Genomic DNA, 27,773 nt, shown 5'->3' with positions numbered 1-27,773 from the left:
CTGTGCATCCCTACTTGTTATTTATACCTAATATTATATCTATTTTTTTTATATATAATGTGCGCTTATAATAATCTCATCTACCTAGAACAATTTTTCCAAAAAGTATTAACTTCTGCATATGTAATTGCTCATTTCTGATTTTAAACGCTCTGTGATGTCTTGCCTGGTAGACGTCCATTGTAACTGCATTACTGTTGAACCAGAAACATTCCTTTAATGCAATGAGGGCATCTGTGTCTAGAAGGAAATATTTTTTGGACGGCTATAAGTTTGGCATTGGTTTAGTGGTGAATGCAATGAAAAGTGCCTGTGGCTGAAATTAAAACTGTCTACACAACAAATCCGTCTGGTTAAATGGCACCAGACAGAATAGTGCATGTTCATGCATGATATCACTCGGTAAACATTGTCCAAAGGTTCTATGAGTCATGAATCTGATTCTATAATTTTATTATGTGCCAACAAAGTACTTCTATCTCCCACCTTCACATTTGTAAAATCTTATTTGTATTCACCTCGTAAAAGTCTCTGTTCCATTGTATGTCCATATGCTGTCCCAATAACTGCCCTCATTCCGTTACACTTCCTCCCACTGAACAAACATGGTGTGTGTTTGTCCATGTGCTTTGCTCCCAGCCCACGCACATATACACACACACACACACACACACACACACACACTTACTTCTGTTGGTCTCTGGGATGTTAACGAATAAATTAAGTTATTATATTGTTCTACCATATTGGTCAACTTCCACATACCTGGGACTTGTATATTGAGTTGCATTCCTCTTCTCATTCAGGTTTCCCTCCATGCTCTGCAGATGCAGGAGTGTTTTTATGACCTATAAAGCTTGACTAAAGCTCTTTGTTTAAGTTATGGTCTTTGCAAGTGTCTGGACAGGCCTGGGTCAGGTCATTTGATGTGTGTGTGTGTTTTTGTGGGCGGTAACCAGAGAAGAGGTGCGAACAGCTGCGTGTTACTACACACAGCTACATCAACGACCATATGTAAAAACCCTTCCCTCTCGACAAACACATATCACACACATTTAGTTAAGATGAGAGAGGCTGCAGAGATGTCTGCAGGCATTTTCTCCAGCTCTGTAACTTTACCTCTCTCCTCTTTTTCTCCTCCTTTACCCCACCGAAGTCAGGATGGCAATTGCTCATTCGTGTCTTTTTTTCTTTTCTTTCAGTCGGCTGCATCAGATGGAGGTGAGTACACTGTTTCAACCCTTATTCTAATAAGCAAAATCAATGAATTCAGGAAGTTGTTTAATGAATTTTGCTGACAGTTATCTTTATGTAGAGATTGTTATTATAAAAATATTTTAGATTCTGTTGTTCTGTTTATTGTGTGAGCTTTTGAATTTTATTTGTGTAGTCTTAAAGTGTTACATTTGTCTATAAGGAGATACAGGAAAAATGTTACAAGAGAAGTACGACATCATAATTTAAGCAAGTGCACTTCATTTGTACACTGAAGCAAACACACCTTCTCCAATTAAATATATATTGATGAGTTTGAATGACTTTTAGATACACTTTTGTTCAAAAGTTTTGGGTCAGTAAGATTTTTTTTAAATTAATAATTAATACTTTTATTCATTAATCAGAATCAGAATCAGAATGAGCTTTATTGCCAGGTATGTTTGCACATACGAGGAATTAGTTTTAGTGACAGTAGCTTCACAGTGCGACAGAATGACAGCAACGGGACAGGACACAGATAATAAAAAATAAAATAATGTACAAATACACAAAAATGGACAATGTGCCAAATGGCACAAACACAATATACAAAATAGAAAATTCGGTATGTACAGGTATGTTAGGTGAAAATTTGAAATGTAATAAGTATGTGTGTAAAATAAAATAAAAAGTATGATAGTGTTGTGTGTTTCATGTTTATTGTTAAGAGTTCAAGTGTTCTTGAGATGGATTGCCTGAGGGAAGAATCTGTTCCTGTGTCTGGCCGTTCTGGTGCTCAGAGCTCTGTAGCGTTGACCAGACGGTAACAGTTCAAAGAGGGAGTGTGCTGGATGGGAGGGGTCCAGAGTGATATTAGCCCTTTTGCTCACTCTGAATGAGTACAGTTCTTGGAGAGTGGGGAGGGATGTACCAATGATTCGCTCAGCAGTCCGGACTACCCTCTGTAGTCTCCTGAGGTCAGATTTGGTAGTTGAGCTGAACCAGACAGTTATTGAAGTGCAGAGGATGGATTCAGTGATGGCAGAGTAGGTCCTGAGAAATAGTGGTGAAATGAACGATGCATTAAATAAATCAATAAAGAAATTAATAATTGAACAAAAAAAAAATATTTCAAATAAAATATTGCAAAATATTGCGTTTATATATTTATTGTTAAAAATTATTGTTGCTCCTCTATGCTCCGCCTTTCTGAAATGCGCCAATTTTTACAAAGCTCATCGTTCTGAGAAGTGAGGTGTGCTCTGATTGGCCAGCTATCCAATGCGTTGTGATTGGACGAATACCTCAAGCATGTGATGGAAATGTTACGCCCCTTACCGCATTGTGATGCCGTGTCCCGGCGCGACGAGACTAAAACAATAAAACCCATTATAAACGAGGCATTTTTTGCATTCAGTGAGGACTTAATTACTGATTATAATGACTCATATGGTCTTTTTACGCGTTGCGCTGTGCCGTGTAAACATAACACCATGTCTGCATTTGTGATCGTAGAAACGCCAAACAACAAGCACTACTCTACACTGCTCAAAACTCACATTTGAATAGTCAGTAGCAAATTCTTTAAATATCGAAACGTACTTACAGGCTGAGTCAGAAGCACCAGACTGTCCTTGCGACATTGGAATTGCCCCATTTTATAATGTTCACAGCCATTCATAGTGTTCACATTGTAGGCTACTCTCTCCCAGGATCAGGAAACAGTCCTCCGTAAAATGCGCTGCACACACTGGAATATTTGCGTTGTACTGTTCTGGAACAGTGTTGTAAATATAACTTAACCACTGATTTCTAGTTGTGTACTCATTTGGAAGCCCAAACAAAGTACTTTCACTTTCACAACGAAACACACAGCGTCTCCACAATATGGCAGCGGCAGCAGCAACAATACTACAGCCAGAATAAAAGTTCCACCTTCTTTCTTTGCGTGTATGTTTGGGTGGTGTTATGCAAATCTTCCCACATCGTGACGTAGACGTGGGGGTGTGTTTGAATGAGCCGTTTTAGGGGGGCATGGCAGAGTCTTAACTTTTATAACGAATATCTCTTTGGGTTTGAGACATTTCTTTGCAATTTTACAGATCTTATCTATGCACAAACAGCTTGTCGCTTCATATGACCCCTTTAAAACATCTCATCTCAGAACAGAGAAGTGATCTTGTTTTAGTGATCCAGACTAGAACAGTTCAAGAGTCTGAATCTAAATCATCTCATCTCTCATATTTACACTTTGCCTTGTCCAGAGCGCAGTGGTCTTGAGCGTCATGACTGCGGCAGCGTGAGCAGTTTGGAAAGTAATGGTAGTCTGCCCAGCGTCACCAACCATTGTCGCTTCTCAGAGCGCCGTGTTGCATCATGGGCCGTCAGCTTTGAGCGTTTGCTCCAGGATCCTGTGGGTGTCCGCTATTTTTCTGTAAGTACTGGAGTGTGTCTTAGACATTTGCTTATTGTTAACTAAATACAATTCTTATGGCCTGTGAGCTTTTGACAGGCTTGCCTTTGTGTATATCAGATTGATGGTTTGTGTTGTTTCATTTGTTGACACCATATCATAAAGCAGAAGTGTATTAATGTCACAGGATAGTAGTTTAGAACCAAATGTACTTCTCTGTGTTCCTGCAGGAGTTTCTAAAGAAGGAGTTTAGTGAGGAAAACATCTTATTCTGGCAGGCCTGCGAATGCTTTAGCCAAGTTCCAGAACATGACAAAAAGCAGGTAATCATCTGTAACACGTACACGGTTCCCTCAGTCATACATATTCAGTCATCTTGCTCAATGACACTTAAAGTGATATTTCACCTGAAAATGTAAATACTGGCATCATTTAGTTACCCTCATGTTGTTTGAAATTTAACGACTTTCTTATTCTGTGGAAAAATAAAACAAGTATGAGAAGTAGAATATCTTGGTTTCTCAACAACAAAAAATCATAAAAGCACAACAAAAGAAGTCTGCACTATAAACAAAAGAAAATTTGTGCACTATATTCCAAGTGTTTTGAAGCAGTTTAATAGCTTTGTTTGAGGAACAAACTAAAATTGAAGATGAAGGGTGTGAGTGTATTTTAGTATTATTTTATACTGTTACAGAAAGTATTCATATTTTGAATTAGCTTTTATTTTTATATTTTACATATACTTTACATTTAGTTATTTAGACGCTTTTATCCAAAGAAATCACAAATTTTCTTTTTCATTTTTTTTTTAAAGTGTTATGTGGTTTTATTTTTATTAGTTGGAGATTGTTTTGTATTTCTATTTAGCCTTAATTTATGCTTATTTTAGTTTTAGTATTATTAAAGATGTTAAAGTCAAATTTTGGTAACACTTTATTTTAGGGTCTCTTAACTAGTTGCTTACTAGCATGCATATTACTAGAATATTAGCCATTTATTAGTACTAATTAAGCACATATTAATGCCTTATTCTACATCCCTAATCCTACCCAACACCTAAACTTAACAACTACCTTATTAACTATTAATAAGCAGCAAATTAGGAATTTATTGCGGGAAAAGTCGTAGTTCATAGTGAATGAGTGTTTTCTAAGTTAAATGATGAGTGAATTCTCATTTTTTGGGGTAGGTTTTTGATCGTATTTTAATCATAGTTGTTTTTCAGCTGTCCCAGAAGGCCAAAGAGATCTACAATCATTTCCTTTCAAGTAAAGCTACCATGCCGGTGAACATCGATAGTCAAGCTCAGCTTGCTGACGACGTCCTGACAGCTCCACAGCCTAACATGTTCAAACAGCCACAGCTGCAGGTCGATGCACACATGATTAAACTCCCACATTCACATAGCATTTGTCATTGTTTGACTGAGCACACCTAACCTTCATTAAACCTTGACTCATCCCTGCAGATCTTTAACCTGATGAAGATGGACAGTTACGCTCGGTTCCTGAAATCCATTCTCTATCAGGAGTGCATGCTGGCTGAGGTCGAGGGCCGACCTCTCCCTGACCCCTGCCCGATTCCATGTAGCCCCACCCCCTTCAAACACAGCCTCAGCTCTGACCGTTCCACTTTCTCCACACCTAAGAAGGTACTAATCTCACTACAGCAGCAATATCTCAAGAAAGCTTTGTGGCGGATAAATTATGAGTAATATAATTAATGCTTTTAGTTTTTGTTTACACCAGTTCTTTATTAGTTGTCCATGGTTGCCAAGCAACATTACCATTTGCTGTGTTAACATAGAGCTCAGCTGTTTCAAATTACATGAACTACCTTCAATTTTAATGTATTTAATTTTTGTTATGAAAAATAGTCCTTACTATATCAGTTTTTAAAAAATATATTTAAAACAATATTAAATAATCAAACCATAACCATATCAAAATATTAATATGAAAAACGAACATGTTTTGCATTTTTATTATTAACTCTTTTGAAATATTTGTAATACTTTTATATAAAATAATATACTGCAATTTATACAAAACAATGCTATAAAATTTTGGCCATACTGCCCACTGCTTAGTTCCATGCTGGCTGTACAGAATGCATTTAATGGACTTAATGTATGCTGACATTTCCTATAGCTTTAACCTGATTCACTGATATAATATTCTGTCTGATTGTGTTACAGGAAAATAGGAGGCCCAAAACAGGCAGGTCGAGTGATGACCTCAGAGAGAAACACTCTGATAAGAAAAACGGCTTCTTCTCCTGGTACAGATATCCAAGTATTGGGAAAGGACAGAAGAAAAGAGATGCACCAGATTTACCTTACAGTGAGTCTCAAAACAATATCTCATCTGCAGTTATTTAATTTCCTGTATATATAACATTGTTTATTTCTGTAGATCTGACCCTCTCTGTTGTTGATGTATCAGTGAGTACTGATTATGCTCAATAAGCTGTTTAAGACATGTGAACACTATAAAGAGTGTTCCTTCAACAGGAAAAGATCATTAACAATATTAACAAAACTTGATCAACCTTGAGTGACACCTTTGCTTATTCAATGTTCACACATCTATGTATGTGTTTTGTATCTTCTGTGAGGTTGATTTTTATGTTTCAGTATTTATTGCATAAATTAGTTATGTCATTAATGTCCACAGCAACCAAAATTTTTGTCAGTGTCCATAATTGAAGAAACACCTTTTTGTTTGACATCGGAAGCGGAGAAAAACTTCCTTAATTTAATATATTGATTTCATGTGACAGCTTTTCTTACAATATGTTTATTTCTGGTAAATATTTTTTTGTACATTGTAAACATATGAAACCAGTTTAATGTATGGTAATATGTGATATGTGACATCTGCTATGTTTTGATTGGTTATCCATATGTATGGACAGACTGTAATGGGCGGAGAGAGTCTCAGGGTTCACTGTCTTCTGGTGCGAGTCAAGAGCTCAACACTTCGCCTTCCGGAGGAAAGAATGAGGTAAGAGGATTGGGAGGTAGGGAGTGCACCATTTAGGACACTAGGGAGTTACAACAATACTTAGACATTAGATATGCCAGGGGAGGCTTTTTCAGAAAATCAAAGCAATAATTGTGATCATGCATTACTGTGAGTTTTACAGAGTGCTTCGTTAACAGAGCTGGGTAGTAACTGATTACATGTAATCTGGATTACGTAGTCAGATTCCAAAAATGAAGTACTTGTAATCAGAGTAAATTACATTTTAAAATACTCGTAATCAGACTACAGTTACTTTTTTATGGATTACATGATTACATATTATTCACACAATAGCAATAAATTAAATCATTGATTCCCCCTAATTTCTCTTTTTCATCTTTTAAATTTTCCTTTCTAAAATAGCCTACTGATTATATACTTATTATATATATGTATAAATAGTCCAGTCTTGCGGACATTCAGACAAAGATCAGTCATTAGTCGGGTGGCGACAGCATTTGACCACTGGATTTACAAAAATCATTTCAGGTTTAAGAAGGGTTTCAACATTGCATCAACTACTGATGAACACATTCATTTTTATTTTAATTATTACTCTGTAGGTTTTTTAACCATGTATTATTAATTATAACTAATTCAAATGCACATATTCACGTTATTTCTTAGATGCATGTAATGCAGGCATTCCAAAACTTTTTGTCATCTAAACCTTATTCACCAAATATATTTACTTTAAGTACCCCTGAGATTTTAAAATAAATATTTCAATAATTAAGTATCACATTTGCATGTTCACGGTTTCTTTGATTAATGATCACATGGCATGCAGGTAAATAAAAATACTGAATCTTTTTTAGTAAGTGTTTTATTTAAAACAAAGACTATAGAAACACAAAGACTGTTCACTCCTATACTTATGAATGGGAGAAACTGCAACACGCAATATGGAGGAATAGTCCCACCTTCGAAATGAAAGGGCCAAATTTCCCATAGAAATCTGACTAGACTAACCAATGCATATGCACAGTAGAAGCAGGTTATGATTCAGCATGCGCATTGCCTGGTCTAGCCTGAAAAATAAGCTTTTTAAACGCTATTTGAGCATAAGAAACAACATTCATGGGGCAATTAATTTCAGTTTTTTTTTTCTGATTTGACATAATGTGAGTTCAGCGAGCAGTTTTTGAGATTTCAGGATTCCCCTGTTCATTAAGATTGTATTGTATGAGCTGACTGGAGGCGTTGCAAATATGGCCGCCAAGTGACGAGACTTTCCTCAAAAGGGAGTTCAAATTAAAAAAAAAAAATTGAATAAAAAAGGGAGTTTGTTTTTAAAATGATTTATTTTAATTTTATTTTTTATGATTTAATTAATTGTCAGCTTTTCATTAAACTCACAACCCCCCTGCAGTTCCATTACGAACCCTAGTTTGGGAAACTGTAATATAATGTTTAATGCTGTAATGTTGTAAATTACAATGAAGGGAACAAGTTTTCTTACTCTTTGCATTTTTTACATCATTATGGTACAAGATAATGCTATTTAAATCAATGTGATAAACGAGTTAAATCAAAAGTAATCTAAAAGTAATCTGATTATATTACCTAAAATGTGTAATGTAACAGATTACGTTACTGACTACAATTTTTGTCATGTAATCTGGAATCAGTAACGGATTACAATTTGTAAGTAATCTACCCAGCTCTGTTCGTTAATGAAAATAATCAGAATATACAAATTTTCCACACTTCCACACAAGTAATTTGACATAATATAATTCATTAAACTGATTAGAGTTGCCAGGCAATGTAGCAACATGGCACATCAACAAACTAACTTTTTTTGTTTCTTTGATTGTTTTATAATGTTTTGTATGTGTAAAGCAGTGTGAGCTGAGAAGTTCTAGTTCTGTTTGGGAAAAGGACAAAGAGCGATGTAGCAGGACGTGTACAGTAATGCTACCCGACGGCTCCAGCCGCTCCATTCCTCTTCGACAAGGTGCCTCCATCAGACAGGTGCTGCTAGAGCTCTGTCAAAAACAGCACATCAACCTGGCTGCTGTCGACCTCTTCCTCACCGGAGGAGAGAAGGTAGAGAGACTCTTCACAGCTTTTATAGCCTTTAGTTATTCTGTGAATGCTAAGATTTCTCTTTTCCCCCTATTGTTCCCTGCTTAGCCTTTGGTGTTGGACCAAGATAGTATTACTCTCAGCGCCCGAGAACTTCGTCTTGAGAAACGCACTTTGTTCAGGTACATTTTATTATTATCATCTCTCTTTCACACAGACTATCTGGTCAGTTGAAAGTTCACGACAATCCCTAAGTGTTTAATGAACCAAATAATTGCACCCAAATGTAGTTATGTTGACTTTCGTATTCAGTAGGAAATGCTCTTCAATACCAGCATGATCTCTTCTCTCCAAAAGCACCATAATTCATAAATGAAGAAAAGACTACCAAACAAATGTGTGCTGTGGTTGCCACTAGACTATAAATAAATCCACCCTGTTTGTTATTTTCAGACTGGACCTGGTACCCATTAACAGATCAGTTGGGTTGAAAGCAAAGCCCACAAAACCTGTGACTGAGGTTCTGCGTCCTGTGGTTGCCAAGTATGGACTCCACCTTGGTGACTTGGTTGCAAGAATAGTAAGTGATTGACTGTGACCAGTTACAGATATGGCTGGCATACATTGTGTATTTTTGCTGTGTATACTGTGAGTACAGATCTGAATTCAGTCTTTATACAAAAGTCTCATCTAATCTGTGATTTAGATTCAATCTTTTTTAAATGTTATGTCAAAAAAAAAAGAAAAAAAAAAAGGATTTCCTGATGTGAAATGATGTGAAATGTACATGCAGCTGGGTGTGAAGTTATGTGGTATGCAGTTTTCCCCCTCTTAAACGTCAAACAGTGGTCATCTGAGCTAGCTTTTAGAAGTTAATGGAAGACAGCACTAAGCAGAGAGAAATGACTGTAATGGCTTGAAACAAAGCCAGCTCCGCAAAGCATGAAAGCTAGTTTATTTTTAGCCAGTGGTCTATGTAGCTTTTACTATATCACAGAACACAGACGTTCAGCATTAGCCTTCAAAAGCATTGAAGAAGATTTATGTGACACATAGCTGAAACTACAGATATAAAGCTAGGCTAAAAGCAGGTGCTAACATTTCAGTCACATAGAAGAGTTTAGTCAGTGTTCGAACTATACCGTGGACTTTGGGGGAGCCCACCTTTTTTTTTTTTACGGGGGTGGGGGTCTATGGGATTGTGTGCTTGCGCGTGGACTTAGAGCCCTGCACGGGCCTCAAATTTAGGCCCTAGCCCGGCCCACGTCCGACAGTTTATCAGAATTACCGGCCCGAGCCTGTCTTTTTTTTCCCCCTTCTCCTAAAACAGTTTATACTACTGTTTCGGCTATTAAAATAGTTCAGTTTTGTGTGTAATGGCAAAATTATTATATTTCGTTTTGTATTTTATTAAGTTAATTTAGAAAAACGTTTGGAGCATTTTTGTTCGTTAAATAGCCTATAGAATAATCTATATATATACTATCTATCTAATCTATAGATATACTAAAACAGTTCAAGCATATAACAATGTTTAAACGTTAAACCTGCGCTATAATAATAATGTGTGTAGCCTATATCTGAGTTTGTGTGGAGAGTGGAAGCTAAAGCGCGCTCTGCAGGACATGCACCAGCGCAAACACCTGGATTGTTTTCAGTGGAAACAAATTAAAATAGCCTACGCCCTCATTTTTTTTTTTTTTTTTTTAATAAAGGTAAGAGTAATGCATCATTCGGACCTGTAAAGGGTCTACTTGTATTTGTGTGCACTCACAATATCAACAAAAGGTAGTTCTTTTATAAAACAAAGAAAACAAACATGATGTGCTTTCTGCCGTCTTGAACAGGAGCGCTTCACAAAAATGAACCGAAGCTGAGCGAATACATGCCTCACAGACATGATAAATATATCTATAGAAAACTTTAAATTATTACGTAACGAAATAAAAAATCGAAAACAAAAACTCTTTCATTATAATTTAATCATAATCAATCAAGATGCATTTCTCTCTAAAGCAACTTCATCCTTGCGACACGGACTCAGAAAACATTAGTTTATTAGTAAATAATTCAAATATCTCCTTACTATTTCCCGCAGACACATTCATGGTTATGTTTGCTGGGGTTTTGCAGCAAGCTTTAGCCTATTGCGTGCATTTGAACGCAGAACTATTCAGCTGCTGCTGCTGCGGGACACTAAACACCGTCGAGCTGCTCTCAGTCGCGGCGTGGTCTCGTGTTGTTTCCACCAGCCTACCAATTTTTTTCATCACAGTTTCATCACATGGATGTCTACAGTATAAAAATAATGAGAAACCCAAAACCGGCACGAGGCCCGGCCCACGTCTGAACTATGACGTGGAAATTAGCCCAAGCCCGGCCCTAGAGGTGTAAAAAAGTCGGGGCCCGTTGGGCCCAGGCAGAAATCCAGGGCTCTACATTGACTTACTTCTTGCATTGTCATCCCGGAGGGAGGTGTGCTAACAGGGCTTGCAGCAGTTGATTCGGTCATGCCATTAAACTGCACTCTTAGAAAGATGACACAACCTGTGTTCTGGGACGTTTTTCGTGTTCATTTTTACTCATTCACTGTGTTGATGGTTTTAACACAGCGAATGTGTCAGAAAGGTTATCATAAAGATGTGTAAACGTGTATAATTTAACACATTATGTGCTGTCCTTCACTACATTATGTTAAAAAACACATGAAATTCTAAACAAAATGTTCACATTTGACAAAATGAATGGAAAAATCATTGGTTGTTTAGGTTGTCAAAATATTTATTATGATGAAATATCAACAATTACATTCATAGAACTGCAGAATATATATACAATTTTAAGCAGTCAAAAAGGAAATATCCAACATAGGGCAAAACAGTTATTTTCATCTCATTAGGTAACATGATACATAACCCCACCTTCACAGTCATTTCACTTTTTTCCAAACTTTGCTGGTGGCCATGTGGGACTCCAACATGGCCAAAGTATTTTGAAAGAAGTCTCTTTTGATGCTCAAAAAACATTTCTTATTATCAATGTCTGTACTCCTCCATCTTTTCCACAGCATAGGAGTAAAAGTCATTATCTAAATAGCCTTTTAAAAGCCAACACAATGTTTTTGTCCACCTTTGGGAATACATTAACTTCTCTGAAGACTGGATCCTGCTCAGAACTTTGCCAACATCAGAATGTTCCCTGGTCTGTACGCGCATCCACAAACACACATTTGAGTGAAGTGACATTCAGCCAAGTATGGTGACCCATACTCGGAATTCGTGCTCTGCATTTAACCCATCCAACGTGCACACACACAGAGCAGTGAACACACACACACCGTGAACATACACCCGGAGCAGTGGGCAGCCATTTATGCTGCAGCGCCCGGGGAGCAGTTGGGGGTTCGGTGCCTTGCTCAAGGGCACCTCAGTCGTGGTATTGACAATGACCGGGTTTTTGCCCACACAATTTCGCTGTGACCGCACGTTTAAAACAGTATTAAAACAATAAGCAGCAGGAAATATTGTTTTTGTTAATAAATGTAAGCAAAATATGATTTCAAGTACATCTTACTTCAGAAATCTTGCTAGCAGTCTCCTCCGCAGTAAAAAAAAGTGGTTTTGAGAGCAGTTTTGACGCGAGGGTTAGTCGCTTAACATAGTAAAGCGATTATGGTATAAATCCGATACTTTACTTACAACAATACAGCAGTAAAACGAAATAGCATGTCTCATCATTACAGACTAAAATGACTATGGGCTGACTGGATTCTGTTCAAAGACCCTAACGTTATCCTATTGGTTGACACACCAGCTCATTTAAATAACGGACGTCTTTAAAAACTACACATAAAGTGTTCGCACATCGGTCCACACATATTGTGTTAAATACTGTGTGTAAATACACAAGTTGTGTTGATTTTTAAACTACACATAAATATGTGTAAAAGACGTTATTCTTTTCTACACATTTTTATTTAATATTGACACAAAATGTGTAAATTAGAAACGATGTGTTAAAAAATTACACACTTTTACTCTAAGAGTGTGCCTTGTGTTCTTTTTGCCATGGTGGCTATATGATCTTATATGATGCTAACTGCAGAATGGATTTCAAGGACTGCGCGCATAGATCTACGGCCAATGTTGAATCCAATGTTTATATTTTTCCTACGAATCTTTAAGTTAACATGCACTAAACATGAGTGGAATGAATTTGCACCGCAGCGCCCCCACACCTTGATGCTCATGACAAGAATAGCATGTATAGTTATCTTTATTGAAGTGAATTAGGTTTAAATCGCCGTCGTGCATGAATTAATATTTTTGCAATTTTACACATAATAATCCACGATGATCACATTACACAAAACTGAAATTGTACGTCAAAATAACACATTGTCAATATTTTTTGAGACCCCCCAAAATTTCACAAATTATGTTTTCAGGGGAGCCCATGTCTTATTAAGGGGAGCCGAGCTCCCCCGTAGTTCGCACCCTGAGTTTAGTACCAAAAGGAATGTTCTGGTTTCAAAACTAGTTAAGTTAAAAACAAGCACAAGCTGTGTTGGTGGTGCAAGATATTCCAGAAGACTGAAAAGCAGCTTGTATTTTTCAATTGCTTATTTAAATTCTTCCATATAAATAATTTGTGCTATTTGAGCTATAAAGTTGTCTAAATAATCCTTAAAGCAATTGGAATGCTGTTCAGGGTGCATAAACCTCTAGTCTTGAGTTACCGTAATTCTTGTAAATGAAGTTTGCACATTTAAATTAAAAGTACTTTGTGGATAGTAACATCATATAGTCACGGCAGGATTTGAAAAATATCAGATTGTACACAGACAAGGTTATTAATCAATTTAATTAGCAGTCACATGTTAACATGTATAATGTTCAAGTATTATGAGCAGGAGTATTCAGTATTCCGTTTTGGTGTGAGAAACCGATGCAACAGATTCAGTGAACTGTTCACGATTCAGTTTGATTCATTTTTAATTTCAGACCTTATTGCAAACCCGTTTGATCAAAAGAGTGATTTATTTGTGACTAGCATCACTAGTTTTGATTCTAAACAGCTTGCAGAAACCACTAATGATATGATTGTTGGAGTATTATAACATGGGTAACATGATTATCAGGTCGATAAATTGTAATCTCCTCCATCAGAGAAGTATTTATCAGTAAATTTAAACTGGGGCACAGCTGTATTTCACTGGGACTTGTGCCACAAAAAGTTTCAATTGATGCCCCTGGTAATGGGTACTGTTTCAAAACAGTATGTAGTTTAATGTCCCTGTGCAGTGTCTGGTCCCATAGACTTTGTCCCATTGTGAGTGCATTACTGTACACACTGAGAGATGCACAGAAATTATTTTCTGTGGTTAATCAAGCCTTAAATTGTATTGAAACTTGAACAGTAAGCTGTATTTGCCAAAGAAAAAATAACTGCCATCAATCAAAATTAATTTGTAAAGTCACATTTCCTGAGAAAAGAGTCTAATGCTAAATGTTTGAAATTTTTAGAGTGGAGAGACAGAGGTTCTTGATCTTGGAGTGCCCATATCAAACCTCGATGGCCTACGAGTTGTACTGGAGAGGGCTGATCCAGCCAAAGGTGCACACACACACACACACACACACACATTTTGGGTTTTCATGTTTTATTGGAACTTTTCATAGACATAATGATTTTTATAGTGTGCAAACATATTCTATCCACTAACCCTAAACCTATCCCTCACAAAATAAATTCTGCATTTTCACCTAAAAAAAAAAAAAAAAAACACACTGAGGACATTCCATAGATTAGTCTTGTTTTTGATATACAGCTAACCTATAACCATAACAGAACACATTCTACATTTTTTAGAAATGTTTTATCAAAACGTACACACATGGCCTTGTGCACTATCAAGTTCTCCACTTCTCTGATTATATCAAGTAATTGTGTTCAGGGTCATTTCAACATTCCTTTGGGTAATTGTTTTGTTGTACTCCTCTACCAGACAAGTCTAAAACACTCAACTGCAAAACACCAGCTGCCAAGAAAAGTCTGCCAAGAGAGGTGAGATTGATTTCAGTAAATACAGTAGTGTGTGAGATGTCATGCTTGCTTCAATCCTCTACATATACAATATACTCAAATTGCAGCCATCATGCAGAAACGAAATGCATCTTAAGCTAAATAACATTCTCTTTACGTTACTAACTCTAAGCGTGCATGGATGTGGTGAGCATGAACTTGTGGTTACATGTATGACTTGTGTTCGTGTTGTTTTGAAATATCAGTGTGCATTAGAAATGGCTTTGTACACTGTTCAGACATGATTCCTATTATATAAAGGGAATAAAAAAAACCTTCATAAACATGTCAGTTTATAAGACACTCAGCCCAAGAGTCATTCATCATAGCTCATCATATCTGTCTTTACTGCATTGCTAGAGAGATGAAAGCTTGGCAGGAAAACCGTCGAAAGGAGATGGTGAAGACAAGCATGCCCGGACAGCTGCAGAGAGGAAGAAAGGGAAAAAGAATCATATAGATGAAGCAGAGGGTACATATTATCTTTCTTTGACTTTTCAGTGTTTTCTTGTCAATTGTTTTGGTCAAAAAGTATTTGAGGACTTAAAACCTGTTAAGACCTAGTAGATAAAGAAAGTTTGCCTCAATTGTTAGCTTAAAAAGAGTTCTGTCATGACAACTCTCGGAGGGATTGGCATGGTAATGTACATGACAATGTTAATGTACTGTATTTGGTCTATGTGGAATAGATCTACTACGCAGCTGCGAAAGAGCAAGTACCAAGACTTCCTACTGCCAATTCATCCACAACATGCTGCTGCGAGCATGTAGGAAATACTGCTGCTGCACATATATATGAATAACCCCCATATAGCATACATGAATCACCCCTAGCAGATCTATACAGGTGGAGCTGGGGAAGGTGGAGGGTTTCTGATGTGTGCTGCTAACTGCTACAGCAAACAAAAGCCAGGCAGTGTTGCCAAACCCCTCCCTCAGAAAATCTCTAGAACCATCCTCAAAAGTCTCCATTTTTCACAAAAAGTCGCCAAATATGAAAATAAAATAAATACAGGTAAATTTGGTAAAGGTAAAGGAAAGTAAATATATATATATATATATACTTTACAAATGATAGTATAAAAAATATAACAAAAGATGAAGTAGGCCTATAACAAAAAAATCTGAAGTGAAATTAGGAAATGCTTAGGCCTACTTTTAACTCTACATGACACATTTGAATCAGTAAATTCTTCCTGTGATCTGCAAGCACATCAAACTTGATGGAAATGATGTAAAGACACATAATGTTGGGCATTTGTTTCATGTGTCACCAAAGTGCATCCCTGTCCTGCTCAAATACAACAGGTAAGAAATATTATGATTCTCCAAAAACAAAACCTTTATTCATACAAACTTATTTCAGTCAACACACTAGTACTAAAAAGTAAGAGCAAAATACTGCATCCCAGCACACATGACACGATGATGCACTGTCTCTCAGTATCTGGTTGACATGATTGTGCATGAATTGTGGTATAACTTTTGTGTCTGTGGTTAAAACAAGATGTTCATGCACTGAGTCGTTGGTGCCTTGATGTAATCATATTTTTTTCTCCGATATCTTGATGCTTATAATGAAATGGTGGTGTGTGTCATCATATCTGAATGGCAGACGTACTGATGTGTGTTCACTGCGCAGACTCTTAAGCGACGCAGAATGGTCAGTGTATGACATCAAAGTACTGCGAGAGCGATAAGAGAGCAGACGGATCCTGTGCTTTCGAATGGCTCTCACGGTACTTTGATGTCATACACTGACAACGCGCCTATTGGCATGATTTAGAGCAAACGTGAGAGGTCTGGGCCTAAGGTGTGGCCAAGTAAAAAATAAAAAAATTCCTAAACAATCGCTATTTTTATTTAAATATAGCTAAAATAGCTCCTTTTCGCAAAAAAAAGTCGCAGCAACAATGAGAAAGTAGCTAAATTTGGCGACAAAATCCCCAAATTGGCAACACTGAAGCCAGGTATTTGAATATTGAGCAGTGAGCTCATTGGCGATAGTAACGGACATGAAAACAGGTTAAACAAAATATTATACTAATAAATAAGGTGCATTAAAAGTCAATAAATCCTTGAATAATTTGATTAATATGAATATTTTAATTAAAAACGTGTCTCCACGTTTTATTCAATAACAATCTAGTGCATTTAATCTATTAAATAACAAGTTTAGGGATAGGGTAAGATTAAAGGGTTACTCCACCCCAAAATGAAAATTTTGTCATTAATCACTTACCTTCATGTCGTTCCAAACCCGTAAAAGCTTTGTTTGTCTTCGGAACACAATTTAAGATATTTTGGATGAAAACCGGGAGGCTTGTGACTGTCGCATTGACTACCAAGTAAACAAATAACACTGTCAAGGCACTGAAAAGTATAAAAAACATCGTCAGAATAGTCCATCTGCCATCAGTGGTTTATTTAATTGTTGAATGAAGTCGTTATTTTTTTTTCTTTACGTACAAAAAGTATTCTTGTAGCTTCATAGCGTTAGGGTTGAACCACTGATAGCTAATAAATAAAAGTTTTTGTTTACATAATGTATGTGTGTGTACTGTGTATATTTATTATGTATATATAAATACACGTGCATGCATGTATTATGTATATATTATATATAAACCTAACATATTTTCCTTAAATATTCTTCTTTTCTAGAATTTTTCGAGTTGTTGAGTCGTGCTCAGAGCAGTCGTGTCGACGACCAGAGAGGCTTGTTGAGGAAAGAAGACCTTGTGCTCCCTGACTTTCTCCGTGTGAACCCTGATCACGAACCCCAACCCCCTGCTTCCTCAACCCCCACCTCTCATAAACCCGGCCACACCACCACCTCCCCCCAACCTCCTAAACCCAGCTCCTCGAACGGACACCAGTGTGCACCCAGCCCTGACTCGCCCCCTTTCACTGCCCCACTCTCCCCCATCCTACACTCCTCTGGTCCGCAGGGTCAGGAAGAGGATGGGCTGGGTGACCTGACTCTTGTGGGGGAGGGTGACATCAACAGCCCTAACTCCACTCTGCTTCTGCCTCCGCCCCCTTATGAGGGCAGCCTACCTGAGGCCAACTTCACTCCTCTGGCATGTTTACACAGGCATCCCAGCCCAGGTATTTCTCCCCCCTGACTAGCCGTGAGTGTGGCTGTGTGTGTGTGCATGTGGTGGGTGGCATGTTTGAATGGATTCATGTAATATTATAAACACACATCCCAAATTCATAGTATTGATAGTATTGATCTGACTAGTGTCAACTTCATATTTATACACATTACCGTTCAAAAGTTTGGGGTCGGTAAGATTTTTGTTTTTAAAGGTCGTTTCTTATGCTCACAAGGCTACATTTATTCATTTAAAAATTTTGTGAAAACAGTAATACCGTGAAGTATTATCACAATTAAAAAGAACTTTCTTCTTATTATTATTATAATGTTGAAAACAGTTGTACTGCTTAATATTTTGTGGAAAGCGTGATAGTTTTCAGGATACTTTGTTGAATAGAACTTTTAAAAGAACAGCATTTATTTGAAATAGAAATGTTTCGTAACATTGTATATACCTTTTATTGCCGCATTTGATCAATTTAACGTTTCCTTGCTGAATACTTTTTAAAAAAAATCATACTGACGCTAAATTTTTGAACAATGGTGAAGCTGTGCTTGAAATGGAAAGCTGGGTTACTGCATATGTACTGTACTATAAACTACATATGCAAAAGTATGTACTATAAACTGTGAAAAAATATGGATTATGCACTTATAAATATTGTGACATGACATTGCATTTGAATCATAGCCAGTTTCTCTGTACTGTAGACTATGTAATGTGTATGTGTTGAAAACTTTAAATTAATGAGGCATTAATTTGTCTTGTTTTGACACATCCTTATGAAAATAAGACTGTAGATTATGTTGTAATCTGAAAGTGTTCAAATGGGTGTATCAAGACTGTGCTGTTTACAGTGTTTCTGAGGACTGTAAATAATCATTTCATTTATAATCATTTTCATTTTTGATATTTCCTTTCAATACAAACTGTGCAAATGTGTCTCTACCCATCTAATCATTGCCTAAAGTGCGATTCAACAATGCTGAATGTGAGACTTTAATCACAGTTGTTCTGGCAGGAATACTCTTCCAGTATTTCACAATACACTTTGTAAACACCTTAAGATTCAAGCTATATGCTCTGCTCTCAAACAGTGGCATTGTTGATTTGCTTGCCATCCTGTTTCCTTTGTAGTGATCATGTTGATCCTGTGTCAATCTGATTAGATCTAATAAATGTTAGCAAAATCAGTCTAGACTTGCCTGTGATCTTGTTTCTCATCCCTTTACTTTCCTGGTGTTATCATGTTTCTTTATGCTCCTTTCCTTACTTTTCTGCATCTGAACTTTTTTCATTCATGATTGCCTTGATTGCATTTGAAAAACATACTGGAATTTGTTGTTCAAGATGTCTGCAGACCTGAAACCTCAAAGCATGTTTTTACACCAAAAGTATCTTTCCAACCTACTGGAAGCTTTAAATTAAGATGACTGCATGAAATGCATTAGTAACCTATCACAGCATGAAGACGAAGAAAGCTCTTCCATCTCCATTGTTTGTCTGTTAACAGTGATCATGGACTAGAAACATTCTACTCGCATCTAATTCTGATTCCTCTGTAAATTTGTTATACTCATTTTTTACACTAAACCACTTGCTGCAATACTAGGGAGTAGATTTAGATACATGAATAATAATAATAATAGTAAAACAAATGAGAACTATAACTTCCCGCTCATGTCCACTGCAGTCATCATAGCCTTCATATTCTTTCTGATTTGAGTGATCCTTTTCTGTCTAGCTAGCTAAATATGTTTAACGTGAATTCTTGCTAAATATGCAGATACATTACGGGCTGTTGGCATGAATTGTACTCGGGATGGAGCGGTGGTGGAGCGCACTTGGAGCGAGTGAAAACTTTTAAAAAATCCGCTCCTCGTTGCAGTCAAAATCACACCGCTCCACTCTGCTAAAGCAATATTATTCTAAAGCATATCCATGTTCAGACTTGTGTGACGTGACAATCATGTCAATAAATCAAGAAGTAATTTGCAGAGAGTTTAAAATGGAACTTGAACCTGACTTTCCTTTCCCAATCAACCAAATCTGATTCTGGTTCCCAATTCCCAAATGTGACCCTGGATCACAAAACCAGTCATAAGTTGCACGGGTCACAATAGCCAACATATACATTCTATGGGTCAAAATTATTGATTTTTCTTTAATGCCCAAAATCATTAGGATATTAAGTAAAGATCATGTTCCATGAAGATATTTTGTAAATTTCCTACCGTAAATATATCAAAACTTAATTTTTGATTAGTAATATGCATTGCTAAGAACTTCATTTGGACAACTTTAAAGGCAATTTTCTCAATATTTTTTTTTTTTTTGCACCCTCAGATTCCAGATTTTCAAATAGTTGTATCTTGACCAAATATTGTCATATCCAAACAAACCATACATCAATGGAAAGCTTATTTATTTCAGCTTTAAGATGATGCATAAATCTCAGTTTAAAAAAATGTACACTTATGACTGGTTTTGTGATCCAGGGTCACAAATTCTCTGTATATTCCTTTATATGTGCTGTACTGACTTGATTGCAAAATTTTCTCCAGGTACACAAGAAGGAAACACATGCACTTCAGCTGTCAACAACCATCCCTCTTCAGCAGCCCAAGTGCTGGACAAGGGGGTCACTCTGGAGGACAGCTTCGAGGGTTATGCAGCTGAGCTTCGCCAGTGCCAGAACAAAATGCGAAATGGCATTTACCCCTCCACAGAAGTGCCCCGTCCCCTCAGTGGGGTGCTGGAAGTCGATGAGAGCGACACAGTGCAATACAAAGCAACGTTTGTCTGAAGGAAGCTGCTTGCTGGACATTTTCAAAGACTGATATGGAGCCAAAATGAGTATGTGGAAAATATTGTGTATGTTAATAATGTAACCTAAGATTGAAAGGGTTATTCGTTAATATGTTGTAACTTTAGACCATTTTTTATTTAATGATAATGATAAAAAAGAAAAACTGTGTTCAGTGTTAGATTGGGATCATAGAGCACATCAGTGTAACTAGATGGAAAATTGTAGTGGGAGGTAAATGCAAATGGTTTCAGTAGTTATAGTGGAATTTAGTCCATCAAGTCACATCAGTTCCTTTAAATGGAATGTTTGGTTTTTTCAAGGCTGTCTTGTACTGTAATTTTGGAAAAACAAACACATCTAGTCTTAAGTTAAAAAAAAATATTCGGTTTTAAAAGACACAAATAAATTAATTATTAAATAAGCATTTAATTTTTTTTTTTTGAGTCATCTGTTTTATTCTAAGTGTGGGGTTCACTGTGTTTATACTGTAACTATTTTTTTTTTTACTATTTTTTTGTCATTAGTGAGGTAATTTTATACTTCAAAGAGGAACTTTTAGGAGAAAGAGCAAGAGCATGGCAAATTACATATATACATATTTGCATGCGTGCAAAAATATTTGCTGAAAAGTTCACATCGAAGAACAGCTGAAAATTGGGAAAGAACCAAAAACAGTGTAAAACGAAGCAAACCAATACAGTTGTAAATGAAGTCTAAAGTCTAAAACACGTCTAAAGAGCGACATCTACTGGCCATTATACAAGACAGAATTTCTCCTGCTTCAAAAATCTGCTTCTTCATCATCTTCTTCTTCCTCCAACCTGCTCAAATAGACCTTTCTAATTTTCTATACTAGCTTTGACATACTATGTTGTGTGGGCACAACTAGTCTTTGAAGACAAATATTTTAAGTGTAATGACAAATTATGTCGTTTATAGGCTACTTAGTATAGTATTAAAATAATATTAAAATAGCCTGCCTATTTAAGGATGCAGCAGTTAATCATTAAATGACCTCAACTTCAACCCTGGACCACAAAACCAGCCATAAAGGTCAATTTTTTTTTTTTTTTTTACTGATATTTATACATCATTTGAAAGCTGAATAAATAAGCTGAGGGTGCAAAAAAAAAAAAAAAAAATATATATATATATATATATATATAATATATATAAAAATCGCCAAATAAAGCCCTTAGCAATGCATATTAATCAATTTATTTATTTATTGAAGTTTTGATATATTTATGGTAGAGAATGTACAAAATATCTTCATGGAACATGATTTTTATTTAGTATTCGAATGATTTTTGGCATAAAAGAAAAATCTATCTATCTATGGCTACAGGATGGCTTTGTAGGGGGCGCTGTTTATTTTGTCAACTTCCGAAGTGGGAGGAAGTTCGTCTGGTGTCTCTCTCTGCTGTATCGTCAGTGTCCATCGCGATCAAAACACTGTCCCATCGGCGCTGAGTGCCTGCGCTCTTCAGCATGAACCGAAAGAGAAACCACTGCTATATGGAAACAGGCCCGTCCTCGGAGTCCCAGGCCGCTTTTATGGACAACGCGGGGTCCTTCAGCCGAGACGAGGAGGATTTGTCCGAGCTCGAGCCCGACGAGCAGCTGGTGTGCTCGGTGACCGAGATCACGGAGCACCTGGGCAGGAACATCACGGTGGTGCTGGAGTCCGCGCTGTCCGAGATACGCAAGCTGGTCAGCGTCCGGATCAGAGTCCTAAAAATGGAGCTCCGCGAGAAAACCGACGAGATCGAGCTGCTCAAAGCCAAGCTGGAGTCGACGGAGAAAGACGGGAGGGGGTCTAACTCCAGCAGCCTGGACTTTAGGAGAGCAGAGCATCAACCGGGCCAGAAACACGGCGCCGACTCGAAGAAAGCCAAACCCGGGACGCCCGTGGTGAAGAAGGAGAACATCAACGCGATTTGCGACTATCTGATGAAGGATAAGAACCAGCGGGGCGCTGCTGAAGTGGAGAGCGACCAGGCGTTTGGATCTGAAACGCATCCGCACGCGTCTCTGAGCCTGTGGACGGACAGCGGAGCCGCGGACACCGACGCTGACACGGACATCTTCAGCATGCTGCCGTCCGCCAGCAAGCGCATGTATGACTATGAGTGGATGACAGGAGTCGAGCTCAACTCAGCAGAGTTTAAAGGTACTGCTTTGTCATATAACCTAGAGTATTGTAGACACGGACTGTAGTGTGCATGTAGTTGTTTGTAATATGCATGAATTGTATCTTACATTTGTTTGCATGCATTGCCGAATGACTATAGTGTGTATAGTATGCATGCATTCTAGTATATAGACGAATACAGTTGTTTAAAGTATGCATGCACTACTGTAGCATGTATATAGTTTGCATGCCATGCATTGCAATATGTATATAGATGCATATAGTTTTCATGTATCGTGGTATAGCCCATGTTTTCTTTTTAGTATGCGTCTAGTTGATTCTTGTTTGTGTTCTAATCGAAATACAGTAGTGAACATTTGAAGTGGATAAAAAAAAATCATCAAAGTTGTCCTAAGACAAGAACACATTTTGGTTTTAGGACAACTTTGATGCAAGGTTTTGATCCACCTGAAATGTTGACTACTATGCATGTTGTTGCATATAATATGCATGCATTGTGTCTTATGATTGCATATAGTTTATAGTGTGCATGCGTTATGGTATATAGATGAATGCAGTTGTGTAACGTATGCATGTGTATAGTTTGTATGCTGTCTTTGTAGTATATATGTAGTTGCATATAGTATGCATGTAATATGCATGCATTACATGCGTGTTTGTAGTATATATGTAGTTGCATATAGTATGCATGTAATATGTGCATTACATGCGTGTTTGTAGTATGCATTCATTGGCGTATGCATACATTTAATAAATTACATACATTACAAAATATATAGATGCATATAATTCTATAAAGTATGCAATCATTGTAGCGGGGGGGGGGGGGGGTGTTGCAGATGAAAATAACGATTGGATCCCCTAAAGGACAACATTCGGTGTAAGAGTAAAGAAACGACATAATTTATAATACGTTTATTTGATTCACAGCTGCTACATATAGTGTTTTGACAACCCAACTAGGCTAGCCTACATTTTACCGCAAACTTGCGACTAGTTAACTTTCTAAAGAGGGCGCAATCGCGTTTGCTAAGTGTCGGGACTTACAGTAACATCAACACACTGAAACTATTGTATTCAGAATATAAACTATTTTATAGCACATTTTAATCTGTGATTGTGTGTTAAAAGTGTTCACGAGATACCAACCTTTCGCCAGCCGTCTTCTCTCCACAGATGATCCAGACAGTAGTGGTGTGCACGGAGGGGAGGGGCTGTGTGCGTGTGTGTGGGAGAGACGCGTGAGTGACAGAGAGATGAAGAGAGAGCAGGGAAAGGAAATGCAGTTGAACGAATTCGCTGCGTGTTTTAAATAGCGTACAAAAGAATAACGAAACGCAATATGTGACGGTCGGTATTGATTTTTTTTTTTTTTTTTAATTTAAATACACTACATCAAATTGAATTCTGCCTCGCTTCAGTTATACATTTAATTCTTTGTTAATGACTGCTGACATTTGAAAGGTGTTTGAAGAAAAAATCTAAATTTCAAGTTCAACGTCATCTGAATAAATTAACAACACCCTGTTGTTTTTGTCCATGTTCTCTTCTGCTTCTTTAGGTGATACTGAAACTAAATGTGAAGATGTTCCCACTGTGGATGACGAGGATGAAACCGAAGGAAGTCTGAGGTCAGTGTCTGACCATTTTCCTCTGGACGCTCAGGGCTCCCCGCGGGAAGACAGGAGCAGCCCAGCGGAGGACAGTATGGACAGAATGGAGCCAGGTCAGTGTTTCAATGCAAACTCTACATGAATGCAACTGGGAAGCATTAGGTGTTGTGCACCTCTGACCCTGATGTTAGCATTTAATTGATCTTTATTTTTTTTTATTGAATTCAATACTTGATCCTTACCCTTAAACTTGTTTACTGTGAGTTTTTAGTCCTAGTCTTGAGATTTTCATATATTTTAAAAAGTAATTAATTCCTGTTTTGCAAAGCTGAATTTTCAGCATCATAACTCAAGTCTTCAGTGCCACATGATCCTTCAGAAATCATTCTAATATGATGATTTGGTGCTCAAGAAATATTAAATAATAATAATATTTTTCTAGAAAACATAATGCATGTTTTTCAGAATTCTGTTGAATAGAAAGTTGAATAGAACAGCATTTATTTGAAATAGAAATATTTCATGCATTATAATAATAATTTATCAATTGAATGCATCCTTCCTAAATAAATAAAAAATAGAAAAAAAAAATTATCCCCAAACATTTGAACTAGCGTGTATGTATGACAACGTTAGTCATAATGCATTGTTTAAAAATAGATGCAATGATAGCAACCTTATCTTTTGTGATCTGCTTCACAAACAGTCCTTTTAAATCCTTTTGATATGATTTGGAAATAAGAATTGAATTACTGACCGTCTTTTCCAGGTCAGCAGTTCTCCTCTCACACCTTCATCTGCCCCTTCTGTGGAACCCTTTGCCCTGACTCCTCTTTCCTGGAGGAGCACATCAAACTCATGCATCATGACGAGAGCACTCTGCAGTCGGCCCCGGGCGGTTCTTCCTCTTGCGGAGAGGCCGACTCGGGCGAGGTGGGCCGAGCTCTGGGAGGCACAGAAAGACCTGTTGGCCGGGGTGCACGGGAGAAGAAAGTGGAAGGTGGATATGAGTGCAGTGACTGCGGGCGTCATTTCAACTATCTGGGCAACCTGCGGCAGCACCAGCGCATCCACACCGGCGAGAAGCCCTTCGTTTGCCCCGAGTGCGGAGAGCGTTTCCGGCACGCCGCGCGTCTCAAGAGCCACCGTCTCAGTCACAGCGGAGCCCAGAGCCCCTTCCCCTGCCCGCAGTGCGGTAAGGGCTTCCCAGTGCTGTCCGGACTGAAACGCCACCAGCGCGTGCACACGGGAGAGAGTCCCTACGCTTGTCCCCAATGCGGACGCAGATTTAAAGAGCTGGGCAACTTATACACACACATGCGCATTCACAGCGGCGCTACGCCCTACTCTTGCTACCAGTGTGGGCGGAGCTTCAGGCATCTGGGCACATATAAGAGTCATCGCTGTATGCCAGCTACCCAGTTAGCCAGTGGCCACAGTCCAGCATGGGCACAGGAAGACAAGGTGCAAACCGGGTAACGAGAGTGACGGATGTTTACTAAAAGTGGTTTGTTACTTCCTCGACTGCTGGTTCAGGATCCATTTCAAGTCCGAGAAAGAAGCTCGGTCGAAGAGAAATGTGAGAGAGGTCGTTATAACAATAAAACAACATCAGGTTTCATCGTAAATATTAAGCTGTATGAATAAGGACATCTGTGTCATTCAAGTTAATTAACGTCATCTTTAACGGTAACTTGCTGCTTGTTAAATGTTCATTTTTTTTTTACATTTTGCAATAATTTCTTCAAGCGTCAAACATAAAAAGAGTTTGAGTGTCCATACACAGTATTTCAAGACTGCACTAAATATCATTTGATGTGTTTTAATTGTTCATTTTTGAAAATTCTGATTTTCTCGCAAAAGGTTATTCTGACTCTGTTTAGAAGCAGATAACAGGGCCCCAGGGCCAGATTAACAGTGAAATATGTCTTATAAAAACTAATTAAACAATAGTGAGTCTTTTAAGTTAAATAATTATACATTAATAATGATTCAACATGACATTCCCTATTCCACCCTTACAAAAATGTACCATGGTGTGAGATTGTAATACATTATTTAGATACATACCTATTGTATTGAATAATTACCAATAATTTTATTCCAGTTTTCAGTGTCACGCGATCCTTTAGAATTCATCTAATATGATGATTTGGTGCTTAAGAATAATTTCATATCAATTTTGAAAACAGTTGTGCTGTATGTTTCTGAAAACGGTGATACGTTTTCAGAATATTTAGTTAGGTTTTTTTTTTCTTCTCATTTGTAGACCAACTTGATGCATCCTTGCCAAATGAAACTATTCCTAAAAAACAAAAACAACTAACTTACCGTAAACGTTTGATCAATTGTGTACATCGCAGTTGGTAATTGATGTTTAAAAGATATTAGTTTAACGTTAAAAACGGGTCCAAAAACAAGTCAAATATGCATATCAAACTGACGTCAAAAACTTGACATGACATTGATTTGATGTAAATTGAACATCAAACATATATTGGCCTACATATACATTAAATAATATCAGTAAGGGATTAACTTGCTGTTTTTACACAATTACCACTGGAAGCAATTGCAGTCCAAACTGGATTTAAAGTTGTTACAGCAGTCTTGACTACTATTTAACGTCAAATTGATATCAAGGTGCCAGCTGAGATGGTACTTATAAGAATACCACGGTATGCATCCAAATCCAATCATTAGTATCTAATAATCAAGTCTGATCATAAATGCCTGTGAAATGAATAAGATAAAACAGGAAATATTATTTGATATATTTACAAGTTACATTCTAAGTGTTATTAGGGTTGCCCAGCATACAACTAATGTATCCATTTTTGATATAATTGAAAATGGTTACAAAATAATGATACAGAAATGATTAAACTGTACTGCAGTGTCATTTTGAAAAGATACTACAAACCTGTAGTCGCGAGTGGTTCTGTTTTGAGTGTGTGTGTGCGCCATCGTGGGGATGACTTACTGCATCACCGGGACAGTCAGCGTATCTGTATGTTTTCAATTTGTTTTAATTATGTGATCGCACTATTAACTTTTTTATTTATATATGTCTACCTGTATTTTAACAGCTTATAAGTTTGGAAAAATATAACTAAATGGGGGGGGGGGGGGAAATATGGATTTAGAAAAGATGTGTCATTCAGGAAATGAACCTGGACACACTTCATGGAAATGACTGTATGAGGTTTATTAAGTGTTGGAAATCCAAGCAATCCATCAGATTTATTTACTTTTACATAGCGGTGATCTCAAAATAGCCTGCATATTACCAATTAAATAGCATAAAAAGGTACAATTTGTCATTTCTCTACCTTGAA

At 37.3% G+C, this 27,773-nt stretch overlaps 2 protein-coding genes across 2 annotated transcripts in view; both read left to right on the top strand.

Moving 5' to 3' along the window:
- Positions 1-21,094, top strand: part of LOC306861105 (regulator of G-protein signaling 12-like) — a gene marked incomplete at its 5' end in the record, with an annotated part of 44,876 nt that extends 23,782 nt beyond the window's left edge. Inside the window, 15 exons of the mRNA XM_079403196.1 lie at positions 1,203-1,221; positions 3,462-3,631; positions 3,841-3,933; positions 4,839-4,982; positions 5,082-5,264; positions 5,811-5,955; positions 6,530-6,618; positions 8,485-8,691; positions 8,779-8,852; positions 9,124-9,250; positions 14,196-14,286; positions 14,678-14,736; positions 15,115-15,226; positions 17,419-17,865; positions 20,423-21,094. Of these exons, the coding sequence (XP_079259322.1) occupies positions 1,203-1,221; positions 3,462-3,631; positions 3,841-3,933; positions 4,839-4,982; positions 5,082-5,264; positions 5,811-5,955; positions 6,530-6,618; positions 8,485-8,691; positions 8,779-8,852; positions 9,124-9,250; positions 14,196-14,286; positions 14,678-14,736; positions 15,115-15,226; positions 17,419-17,865; positions 20,423-20,664 (2,202 nt within the window). The 3' untranslated portion in view covers positions 20,665-21,094. The remainder of the gene's footprint in view (positions 1-1,202; positions 1,222-3,461; positions 3,632-3,840; positions 3,934-4,838; positions 4,983-5,081; positions 5,265-5,810; positions 5,956-6,529; positions 6,619-8,484; positions 8,692-8,778; positions 8,853-9,123; positions 9,251-14,195; positions 14,287-14,677; positions 14,737-15,114; positions 15,227-17,418; positions 17,866-20,422) is intronic.
- A 971-nt stretch (positions 21,095-22,065) lies between these two features.
- On the top strand, positions 22,066-27,558 carry LOC306861022 (zinc finger protein 16-like). The gene is made up of 3 exons (XM_079403079.1): positions 22,066-22,840; positions 24,384-24,548; positions 25,205-27,558. Exons 1-3 carry the CDS (start codon positions 22,159-22,161, stop codon positions 25,912-25,914), a joined length of 1,557 nt encoding a protein of 518 aa, XP_079259205.1. The 5' UTR covers positions 22,066-22,158; the 3' UTR covers positions 25,915-27,558.
- Positions 27,559-27,773: the final 215 nt, after the last annotated feature.

Source organism: Barbus barbus, assembly GCF_936440315.1.
Source record: "Barbus barbus genome assembly, chromosome: 1".
In the NCBI taxonomy this organism is placed as follows: domain Eukaryota; kingdom Metazoa; phylum Chordata; class Actinopteri; order Cypriniformes; family Cyprinidae; genus Barbus; species Barbus barbus.
This window is presented reverse-complemented; position numbering and strand designations above follow the sequence as displayed.